The 12,356-nt window shown below is 43.4% G+C and overlaps 1 protein-coding gene across 1 annotated transcript in view; it reads left to right on the top strand.

The window, feature by feature from the left end:
• The first annotated feature begins 396 nt into the window (after positions 1-396).
• PCSK2 (proprotein convertase subtilisin/kexin type 2) overlaps positions 397-12,356 on the top strand; it is a 101,515-nt gene continuing 89,555 nt past the window's right edge. Inside the window, exon 1 of the mRNA XM_061989217.1 lies at positions 397-846. Within this exon, the coding sequence (XP_061845201.1) occupies positions 661-846 (186 nt within the window). The 5' untranslated portion in view covers positions 397-660. The remainder of the gene's footprint in view (positions 847-12,356) is intronic.

The following is a 12,356-nucleotide window of genomic DNA, read 5'->3' as shown; positions in this document are numbered from 1 at the left end:
ATATAGGCTCCTGCTCTGGTGGGCCTGGCTCCACTCTGGGCTTCCCCCCCAGTCCCAGGAGAATAAGAGCTGGAGAGAGCCAGGGGAGGTCTGGGGCTAGGCTGAGGTTACGGGTTGCTGCTATGGGTGCTGAACTGGGACTGGTGTGTGGTCTATGGGTGTAATTTGGGTGGGTGGGTGCTCCGAAAGGGGTACCGCAAAAGGTGTGTTGGTGGGTAGAGCATGTAGAGAGGTGTGCGAGGGGTGTAGGGAAGATGTTAGGGGTGCTGGGAGGGCCTTTGGGTGTGCGTGTGCCATGCGTGCTGAGGGGGGCAGGGGCGATCCTCCTCGCCCATGATTGGCAGCGCGGCAATCTCCCCTCCCGGCTGGTGCTTTCCCTCCGGCCGCCGCTGAATTAGAGCCGAGGAGGGGCTGGGGATGCAGAGCCGGCAGCGCGCATACACACGCTCTCTCTCACACACACACAGCGCCCGGAGCAGCCCCCCGCCGCCCGGCCGGTCCCCACCGCCTAGCTCTCCTCCTGTCTCCGCCGCTTTCATTTTTAAACATTGAATTCCTTTTCCCTCCCCTCCCATCTCTCGGGCGCTTCCCCGCCTCGCCCGTCCGCCCGGCGCCCTCCCCGCGGCGCGGGCTGCCTCCGCGGGCGCGCAGCGCGGGGCCATGCCGGCGGGGCCGCCGCTGCTGCGGGGTGCCCTCCTCCTGCTCCTCTTCCTTCTCCTGCTCTTCCTCGGCGCCCCGGCCCGAGGAACCGTCTACACCAACCATTTCTTGGTGGAGCTGCACGGCGGGGGCCAGGCAGAGGCCGAGCGGGTGGCGGCAGAGCACGGCTTCGGCGGGGTGCGGAAGGTAAGCCCCCGCGCAGGCTCAGGGCGTCGGGGATGTGGTTGGTAGCGGGGCGGTGCGATGCCCTTGTCATTGGGCTGAGGGCATGCGGCGTCCTCCCGTGAGCATCCCGGCGGCGCCGGGGTGGCCACCGGCACGGTCCTGCTCGCCACTTACCTGGGGAGAAGGGAGGGAGCGGGGCGCGTCCCGGCTGTCCCCGCTGTAATCTCCGCCTTTCCGAGGGGATCTTAGGAGTAGCGGTGCCAAAAAGCCGTTGCAAGTGCTCCTCAGCAGAGGGCCCGCCAAGGTGATTTTCTTGGACTGAAAAGCAGAGGAGTTTCCCACATGGTAGCTCGGTGCCTTTTCACTTACTATGTAAACATCCTCCAATTGAGCTCCCATCCTGCGGGGTCGGGAGTTGAGGCTGCCCAGGGCTTCCTCTGCACGGCTGCAATTGAAACTGCTCGGAGCACTTGAAAATAATTAAAGCTGCATCTCCACGGAGAAGCTTGCACACAATTTATATGGAAGAGTTCATAGGGGTTCTGTCCCTGTCGTAGAGAACCAGTGTCCCCAGACTGAAGAAGCTGCTTAATATTAAGCATGAAAAGCAATTGCTGCGTATTGGTAATGAATGTTAGTTGTGAAACTTTAAGTGCCATTGGAGGCTGTTCTCTCTCCTGAAGTCCCAGGAAATCTGAGCTAGCAACAGGGGCAACTGCCTCCCGAAGAGCCCAGCTTCACTAGAATCTCCCATTCAAATAATAATTAAACCTCTGAATATTTTTGGGTGCAGTTAGATCTGGGGTGAAGACACGGCGAGGCTAATAGCCTTGGTCGACACAGTTCCTGGTATGCTCAGTGGCCAGGCAGCACTCGGCTTAGAGGAGAGCTGCAGGCATTGCTGTTGCTTGTTTGGGGTTTTTCTTTCTCCTATAGTTATGCAATGAGAGTCTCATCCTCCTTACAAAGAAATGAATGAGAGTGGCACCTCGAAGTTGAATAAGTGAAATGGCTTAAGACCTTGCATAAAAATAAACAAACCAATCAACCCTATGAAGTGACAGTCCTTCCCTTGGGTTACCTTGCCTCAATTCCAGTGGGAGCTCATTAGAGAAATGAGGACAAGATAATTGTTGCTTTGACCATAGCCAACTCCTGCTGCTGATAACATGCTTTTGTTTTGGTCTCTCAGCCTTGTCCAGATAGTGATAGAACTAGGCTCCTGATGCCCTTGGGAAGGGATCCATTGTGGGGATTAGACCTTGTTACATGGAACTTAGATGTGACTCTTTGGTCAACAGTTTTTCTGTTTTATTCCACTCCTGTTCTCCTATTCCAGGGATATCTGACTGATAAGGCCTTATTAGGAGGCAAGGTTACTTTTCTGCATAGCTGCATTTATTACTTTTACTACAGGATTTAAAGTGGTCCTGTGATCCACATAGGGAAGAGACACGGAGAGAGGGGTTGAAGTAGATTGAAGAAATGTGGCTTCTGGCCTCTTAGAATCTTCTCCTCTCCACTATGCCTCTCCCTAGAGTGCCTTGGACACACTGGGAGACACGGAAATCAATCTTGTAGCGTATCTCGGCAGATAGTTGGAGGGAAATCCCTGGGGTGTGCAAGAGGACAGTACTTGTTTTCCAGTACATGTTGGGGGTGGGGGGGGAGGTGAAGAGTCTGTTTGCCTGGACATGGGTGTCTCTAGGAAAGAAGCCAAGCAGAGCCATGGCGTGATGTGTGTGTGTGTACGCAGGGTGGGGGGGCAGGCAGTGGCTCCTGTACCGAGCACATGCTGTCCCAAGAGGTTTCTAGGTTACATCATCCCTGTCCCGAAAAGCTAGAAAGCCTCCCATCCCTCCTCCACACGCACAAGAAGAAATTGCACCCTTCTATCTGCAAGGCAGTAATTTTAGGGAATACGAAAAGTTTGTAGGGTTTGGCATTTAGCTGTCTGTGTCAGAGGATAATTTGTGAGAGGCTGATAGCAATCTGCAGGGGAAATCTGTAATGAGGCTTGGGGGGCGATAGTCAGCCAGTAATAAAAGCTTGTGCCACCTACTCTAATGTCTCTTCAATACTGCTGAACTGAAGAGTGTCCTAATCTGTTTTGTGATCATCAGGCTTGTCTAGCGTCTCTGCTTACAGTGTGTAGACTCAGCTTTCATGGCGATAACAGCAGTGCAGAAAGTTGAACATGGCCATGTGTGTGTACAGAAACAGAGCTGTCAGTGGTAAACTCTTGGGGGAGAATACCATGTATAGATACACTATCTAAGGAAATAGTAACAAAATAGCAGAAAAAAATCCAAGTTAAACCACAAGGAGAAGGGATTACTTTGCATACTTCTTCTACACATACTGTTTGGATAATGTAATTAATTTCTTAAACCACATTCATTTACCTTTACCTGTATTGGAGAAGAGCTGTTGTCTGAAAATACTCACCTATCTTTCAATGCAGGGACTTTCCCCGTAGGAGTTCAGGGGCAGATTCAGCTTTTTGTTTTCCCTGTGTGGATTTAAGATGTATGGGAAAGGAATTTCTCTTATGGATGCTGTGTATCACAGACCTCTTACCATGACTATGGGAGCTGATTTTCAAATTACCTGGTTTTAGTGCACATGGTGTCTTCCTAATAACAAACAATCTCTAAGCAAGCACATATTACATTTACTTAACGATGTATTTCTGCAGAAATACAAGGGAAAGCATTGTCTTGGAGATTAATGTTATGAACTATGTGATGCACTTTCTAATTGATTATTTGGCCATGCTTCCTGCCATCATTCTGAAGCTGCTATGAGACTTCAGGTGGGCTAAAATGTGTACTTTAATTCAGCGCTTGATGAATTTGTTAAGAAGGGCTTGGTACTTACATGAACAGGTGGCTGTGTTTAGGTCTCAGATCCTAACATGAGACAGTCTCAAAAACACTGGTCAAGTTTTCTTTAACCTTCTCTGAATTACTCCTGAGTACAGATCTCTTTGTAACTCTGATTGTGCTCCTTGATTCTTTCTAACGTTTGCAGTTTTTCAATCCATTTGTACCTGCTAGAATTGATTCTGTATATTCCTGGTGAAACAGATGCCCTCATAAAGCATATTCTTTCCTTAAAATGGTTAGTCTTACCATGTTTGAGTCATGAGAGTGCCCCTCTAATAGCTACATGTTAAATAGTGAGAACTATGAAAGGAAGAATTTCTTTTTTCTCCTCTTTGTTTACCTCCTGGAGTGATTACCACTGGAATACATTTCTAAATACAGGCTGAAAAAAACCTGCTTTTTGACCTTGCCTTGTAACTCTTAATTAATTTCTAACAAGGGGAGTTGCAAGAAGCATTTGGAAAGATCTCCTAATTGGAGATTTTAGTTTTTAAACATCTCTTTCCATTTCATCAGCAACACTAAGCCTGAGACAATCTGTACCATAGCTAAATGTTCCACTTCTGGCAGCATTAAGGCAAAGAGTTTTAAACAATTAGCATTCAGTGGCCTCAGATTTTAAAATTAGAGCCAAATATGATTTCAAAATATGGAGAATTCTGGTTTTCCCTTAATGTATCACCTGATTACCTCTCCCTCTAAATCTTGCGAAACCCAAGGTACGTCTGTGAATTTTCTGCACCCTAGTTTTGCTTGGGAGGCTGCTGGACCAAGAATTCTGCATTTGGCCAGGAATTTCTGGATGAAATGTTGGGAACTTTTGATTTTGTGGGGTTTTTTTTGCATTGCATAGAGACATTGAAAGCAAGACTTCACAGATAAAGAAGACAGATTTCTTGCTGCAGCAGCCCACTTCTGCATCTAGGCTGGGAGCCTGTGAGTTAGGGGTTGACGTGATGGAAGCAGAATAATGGGCTTGCAGCTTTGGGAGCTGCTTAACAGGATCTGCTTCAGGGATCCTGAAAACTTTGTCCTGGGATTCACACACTAAAGCCCTGGAAATCCCTGGCTGTGTAGGTCAGCCCCTAAATCTGGAGAAGAGCTGTTAGCCTAGATTGATATTTAAGGTGCCAGGATATACTTCTGCATGCCCAGAATGCACTGTGATGGACAGACTGGATTCTGTGTACATAAAATCTGCAGGATTTGGATGTGGGCCTTTATGTATGCTTATAGATATGTTTATATACATACATGTATTTCTTGTTCCTTTCCCTCTAATACCTATGCACAGAGCAAAGCAGAAAGAAGGGTGAGTTCTTAGCCAGACTCCTGCCTGACTCTGAGCATGTAATATAAACTGGCCACTTTGTGCACATATATAGTGGTCCATGCTTTGCAGATATAAATGCCTGTGTTGCCTTAACGTGTGCTGCTAGCCTAAGTCCTCATTAAAGTGTTAGTTCTTGCTAGTTGAAGGCAACACAGAGGGTGCAGATGTGCTCCACTGTGGAAACAGATGCTGAAGCAATGGAGCATCCCATGAGAAGAGGAGGAGAAAAAGATCTCCTTACATGGTCCCACTGGAGTCCAAGAACTTGAGATCAAGCCTCACACTGCAGTGTTACTCTGCTCTAATACATGTTTAATAATTCATTAGCTTGGTGTTTTATGTTGACCTAGAGGAAAGGATGTTTGTCTGCAAAAGTAACCCTTTAGAAAAAGAAGGTAGGATGTAATTTTCTTTGAAGAAACCAGAAAGCTTTAATTGCCTAGATTTCACTGTTGCAATTTTATATTACTAAGATAAGAAAAAGTAAATTCTGTGCAATTGCTGTCATGCAACTATTGAGTTTTCAATAGGTTATCTTGCCATAACAGCAGTGTTATGTTATGTCTTTAGTTTCATAGAATCACAGAAACTTAAGGGTTGGATGGGATCTCAAAGATCATCTAGTCCAATGCCCCCTGCCAGAGCAAGACCACCTAGAGTAGGTCACACAGGAACTCATCCAGGTGGGTTTGGAATGTCTCCAGAAAAGAAGACTCCACAACCCATCTGGGCAGCCCCTTCCAGTGCTCCCTCACCTCAACAGTGAAGAAATTTTTCCTTTGGAAACTCTTACGATCCAGCTTGTAACCGGTGCCCCTTGTCCTACCATTGAACATCATTGAGATGATCCTCCTGACATCAACCCTTTATGTATCTGTAAACAAGTTTCCAAGAGATAGTGTGAACTGATGTGTTCAAATCAGGGGAAAAAGCAATTAACTAGCAGGAAATATTTGATCCTGCTGTGGGAAGGCACACTGCTGGGTGATGATGGAAAGCTCCCCTGTTCCAGAAAAGCTCTGTAAGAAAGTGATTGGGGAGACATGGAAAGCTGCCATCTGCATTTTGAGGGACCCTTGTCAACTCCACCACACAGGTGGAGCCTTGATGTGTCAGTGGGCACAGACTAGCAAGTCCCTTTTACACCTATTTACACTCAAGAGAAACGTTAGTGGAATTAAATGAGAGTTCTGCTGTGCTAGGAGAGAGTTTACCTCACGTGGAAATACCTCATTTCTTTCAAAATTATGCTTTTTTTGTTTGGTTTGTTGTTTTCTTTTTAATTTTGTATCCTGCCTTGGATACAGAAACAGCCCCAGGAGCAAACACTCTAACTGAACACTCAGAAAGAAAAGAAGCCCCCATTATTTAGATCTATGCATGTAAAAGCTGTAAGCTATCAACAAGGAGAATGTAAACCCTAGGCTCAAGTACATCCCCAACCCAGTTTCTGTAAGAGTTCTTTTTTTTTGCCAGAGACTGTAAAATATAAGAGGTGGTGAGTGTTCTGTTTGAGGTATAAAAGAATTACCTTGACAGATTTTCATAGCATTTAGTATCTGAGTGTAAAACAAGAAGGTCAGACTCCCCTACTATAGATCCATGCTGTAATTGCTCTATTACTGTTTTGAAGACATGATGTAGTTCTGTTTCTTGGCAAAACATACACATTAAACTTTACCTTTGCAGATAAGTTTTGTTTTGTTTGCTGAGCTACAGCTCAGTAAACATAAAGATGGGAAATTCTGGCTATTTATAAAGCTGCCTGCATTTATAATTTTGTTTATTCCATCTTGCTTGAACTCATTGGCAAAATTGAACATGTGGTAGAGACCCAGGAAATATGCTGCAAGTAATTCTTTATTTACTTGTTTTTTTGATGCTGCAGCCCAACTGGGGATGTGCAGTTATTTGTTTTCATTTACATGACATTTAGTTTTGCCACTGTCAAGGAGAAAAGGAGAAAAGAAAACATAAAAAGAAGTGAACAGGATTTCCAGAATGCTGTGATCCCAGCACACCAGAACTGAACACGATGTGTAGTAGCTTATCTCTTGCAGTCTAGCCTAGAGTCCCTCCCTGATGTGGTATGAAGGCACCAGGCCCAACTCTCCACTCCAAGAAGTAGCTCCAGGTCTGAGGGGCTTAAACAGCTGAGGAACAACAGAGCTTAAAGCATGAGTGCTGAGGGTGCTCCTTTCCCCACCTTGCAACAGCTGGTGGAGCAAGAACAGCTCACCCAGAAGCTGCCTGTATACCACCAGACCGGAGCCAGCCTCCCAGGCCAGCAGTTTCAGGATGGTGTGGCACAATGGCAACCAGACATGGCCAATGGCCCCCTGACTTGTTTTCTCCTAACTTGTTTACTAGAGCCAGTGCTATGGAGAGTGAGGGGTGGGAACCACCACGGAGCATCCACAAGTTCTTTGCTGACATTTTTTGGCAGGACACAGTTTGTGGCACTATCCCATGTCTTCTTACCCTGGTGAGGCTCCTGTTCTTGGTTTAGTGAAGCCCTGTGGAAGTGTTGCATGATGTGTGTTCAGCTCCTTTGTCTTACTTCTCTTACTTAAAATCATGATGGCATGTGGAGATTTCTGTGCTGTGCAATTGAGGTTCTGGAATTGCACTAGGAGAGATAGAATGAATATATAGGAAACAAGTCTTTGGCTTCATTTCCCTTGTGTTAAGTCTGCCAGTTCCTCAGCTATTTTGAACCTATGCTATGGAATTTATAGTCAAAGGGGTTATTTATCATCACTAGATAAACAAAGATCATTAGTATGGTCCTGCTGTCAGTCTGGGATCTCCTTCCTTCTGCCCAGATAGCTGTCTTGCAGATAACTTTCAGAATGTTTCTAGACTCAACCTCATACAGCTATATTAACTGCCTGTATGTGGTTGAACATTGCGTCACATTTGCTGTGGCTCTGCCTGTGGCCCTACTCTGAGTAAGTTTTTCAGGCACTGAAAGCAGACTGAGAGCCACTTCTGAGAGGCAATATGGATATATATTGCTGTCAACCTATACCAAAGTTGAATTTATCCCTTGACCTTGGGTTGCAGAGCTGTACAGCAAAAGGATACCTGTTTTTGTATCAGTACCCTGTCTTGAAGACTTGAGGTTTGGTATCGGGCCAGATGGACAGATCCTATTGCTGTCCCTACAACCAAACTACAAATGAGGGTAGACTGTTTTGTTTCTAGCTTGTGAATTCAAATCTAGATTAAAACTGTAGATCTAAACAAATTCTCAGTTCACTCCTAGCTTGAAGTGCTTCCATCTGAGAACCTATGGCATCATTGGCATTTGTTTATTAGCAGGCAGATGGTCCCAGAGGCTGACTGCACTGCTAGGCTTGAGTCCTTCAGAAAAGCACTGAGGTGCTGGAATTTAGGTTATTTTTTAGAAGATCCAGCCATTGTGTGAAGTACCTTCCATCTTTCTCACAAAATATGACAAGTGACAAGATATAACACCCTACCCACTCTTGGAAAACTTTTACTTTTGGAAGTATGCTGATGGGGTTAAAATGGGAAAACAAGCCCAACCGCAGTGCTGTTACTATCAGTAGGAGTGCTAACATGTTTAACTCATTCCAAGCCAATATTAGTAGAAATTTCATTTCAACTAGAGCTTTTACCAGTAAGACCATGTTGATTTAAAAACCAAACACAACAACTGCAACAACAAAGCAAACAAACAAAAGAGAGTATTAGACTTCATGTAATAGTTGTCCTGGTAATACTTTAAAATGTAGCTAAGTAGAAGTTTGCATGTCACTCTTTTCCTCATCCATCTATGGAATTATTCCATTTAAAAATAATCCATGCAACTGATTTCAAATGCTTGTAACAAAGTATTTACTAAGTACTATGTAGAATTTAGTTGGTAGTTTCAACTAGTAAGTCTTGAGAAATGTCTGTGCTCATGGAAAATTCTTTGAGCTGGAAATCAAGCCAAATACTGAAATGTATGATAAATTCTGACACTTGTTATTAAAATAATTGTACCTGGGAAACCCTCCTGGGCAGTTCCACTCTGTAGCATGGGTGACTAGCTTCTGTAAGAGCTCTAGTAACAAACTCAGTGTTGTGCTTAAAGGATCTGAAATTTACCTTTGCCTTGTAATGCTATCCTAGTCATCAAAAACCCTGCTCTTTTTTTCTTTCAACTTTTTTAAGTAATTAAATGGGTCAGGTCTCTACAGGGTGCTGGCTGAATTGTGGCTATAAATATTGCAGTGAGCAGCCCAGAGCTTCCATCTATCACCGGCCTCTGGTGAGAGGAAGCTGAACTGCTTGACTATTTGTCAAAGATGGGATTTCTCTAAGTAACCTGAAGCAGTCTGGTGTGTTGCTCTTGTTGTAAATGAAGGCAAGTTCTACGTTTAACTCTCGTAAGTTCATTCAAAAAGCTAACTCTATACTAATGAAATGAAGATTTATTTTCAGCTGTGCTTTGGGACAGAGAATGAGGTCCCAGAGAGAGCTGAATTTGATGGTGTGTTGTATGAAATTCTGCATGGCTACCATACAAGATTTATCAGCTAGCATCAAATCCAATTTGGTCATGGATTTATGAAAGTAGCTCAGAAGTTTAGTTCAGCTTGCTGTATTCAGCAAGTAGAAGGAGCTTGGACCTAAAAATGGAAATTACAAGCTAGCCCAGTCTTAGCATTTATACACTGGGATTACAAACAAATAAATTAGGTAGTGATAGCTCTAGTTTACTCGCTCAAGGAGTGAACTGGGACATAATGTTCTTTGTCATGTATTACCTACCTTCTCAAACAGAACTTCCCTGTAAATGTTACATTCTTAACTTTGTCCACAGAAAGCAAATGGAAAGAGTGACCTCAGTGTTTACATCAAGCCAGTCAGCAAGTGTGTTCCAGATACTCATGACTGAACTTGATTATTTGCTTACCCGATAAGTGAAATGGCAATATGTCAGAGCTGTCTTCTCTTATAGAACTGTCAAAACCTGAAACCAAACAAATATACATTTAATAATTATTACTAAATACAGAAAATAGTACTGTTATTTGACAGATATTGGGTGTCAAACTAGAGACAAATAGGTGAATCTTTTCCTTGTATGGGTAGTAAAAGAGATGGGATATGGACTCTGGTCTCCTGATGGAGGATCCTCCTTTCTGCCTTCTTATTCTTTATGAAACACATGGGAAACCAAGGAGTTTGAAATCTGCTCTATGGGTGAGCACTGTCTTTGTCACCTACTGTGCCACACTAAGTCTAACAGAAGCTTCTCTCTAAAGCTTTATCTGCAGGCAAGATATGGTGAATTAGCTGTAACCGTAACTGGTGGATTTCTGTCAGTCCCACCGGGTCCTCCTGCTTGCCTGTGTCATTTAATTATAGACCTATGTTTCAATTGAATTTAGCAAGTAGAAGTTACTCTGAACCAGTTGTAAAGTGGAACTGTCAATTCTGAATTTGAGTGAAGAACTATCATATATCAGAACTGGAACAAATTTGCAGGTTTGAAAAAATGGTCTCTGAACATTGTTGGAATGATCAGAGCATCATCTGAAGTTTGGCCTTCACAGCATTTCCATCTGGTTTTATGTTACCGTTTAAAACCCAAAACTTCACAAGCAAATGTACTTTTCTTCTCTTAACTGTAAACCAATTCAGTTTCTCCTACAATTTAGATATAGTTCAGAATAAAACCCAGAAAGGACAGCAAGTGGGCTTTTTTCCTTTCTGATTGAGAGTAAAAAACTCAACTTCATTTTATAAAATCTCTTCTTATCCCCTTTCAATGGAACATATTTTAATCATGTTAAATATATTGTACCTTGATAGGGAAACCAGTATTCCAGGCTCTAAAGGCTGAAACGTGCTGAGTGATTAATGAAAAACCTACAGTTGCTTTGCTTGACTGTTGTAATAAAAACAAGATAACATATCAGCACTTGCTGGATTGACCACAATTTTTTGTCAGCAATAAACTTCTGTCATTTATTAATTGGTAGTAATAAACAGTAAAAAGACTTATTTCACATCTACCTGAAAGGTCAATGAGGTAGATTCTGTGAGGAAGACGTGCTGGTATTGTTTTCTTTCCTTTCTCATCATTATTGGTAACAGTGAGGCAGATTTGGGTCATACTTTTTCTTCTGTCTAGTATGGAACTCTTGAACTTACTCTGAACAGTTAGTCTCCATTGTGAAGTGATGATCATAATGTTGTGTACCAGAGCTGAGAGAAGCTTCAATTCATGATGCCATGAGTATTGAGAGATTTGCCTTTCACAAGGAGATCTTGTAATAGTGGGAATTAGTGTTCCTGACTTTCTCTTAGCAGAGTCAAGCAACTTTATGAAAATAAGGAAAACAGCAGTGTCCCAAAATCTCTCTTTTCCATAGCTCCACAGAAAAAGCTTAAAGCTTCCTTCTTAAAGCTTCCTTGTCCTGCTCTTCTCAAGCCTGCTATCTTGTTTAAAAAAAAAGCAACAGTTCCCTGACACTCTGGCCCTTCTCTACCATAAAGCATGTCTTTTTCTCCAGGAACTGACTGCTTCTCTGGGAACTGGAAGACTTGTTCAGTGTAGTCTAACAACAGAAGCTCCCCTGTGAAGCACTTTCTGTCAATCGGCTATTGCTTGGCAGCCTAGCATTAAACAGACAGGAGAAAATAAGGAAAAAGGAAAGAATAAAGGTTTTGAATAGAAAGAGAGCTGCAAATCTTCCTTAAGTGTTGGTAAGGGCTAGCATCTTTGCATTAGTGCAGTTCACCTTTTCTGTGCTTTCTTGAGTAGCTCTTGTCAGTAACCAACTAATTTTGGTCTGAGCTGCTTTTATGGCCTTACTTCATTAGAGCTTGAGATCATGACTTTGCTTTTAGGTGCTGCATTAGCTGAGCACTTGTACACATGTTGATGTCCTACACATTTTGCTGTGTGGATGTAGATTAAAAAATAATGCCGAAGTACTCTGCTGAAATCCAGCTTGTCAGTGTGTGGCCATGTCTTGCCACTTTCCCATCCTTGAGATATAAGCACCAGTAATTTGTGACTGGGTCACGCTGCATCTTAATGCTATTTTACAAACAGCAGACTTCATCTCATGGCTTTTATCTCAGCGTTTTTAGAGCTGGTGTGACACCAGGTTCTCATCTGACAGTAGTAGTCAACCTGTTCGGTTATGTGCTTCAAAGGAGACACAGGTTGTAGATCAGGAGTGAGGCAAAGTGGCCTTCGTTAGCAGTGTTAATTGTTGCCATCAGTATTGATCCAGCTCAGTTAGAAATATACCATATTTAATTTAATTTGCAGGCTCTAA

Source organism: Colius striatus, chromosome 2 (genome assembly GCF_028858725.1).
Source record: "Colius striatus isolate bColStr4 chromosome 2, bColStr4.1.hap1, whole genome shotgun sequence".
Classification (NCBI taxonomy): domain Eukaryota; kingdom Metazoa; phylum Chordata; class Aves; order Coliiformes; family Coliidae; genus Colius; species Colius striatus.
Note: the sequence above shows the minus strand (reverse complement) of the source record. Positions and strands in the feature narration are given on the sequence as shown.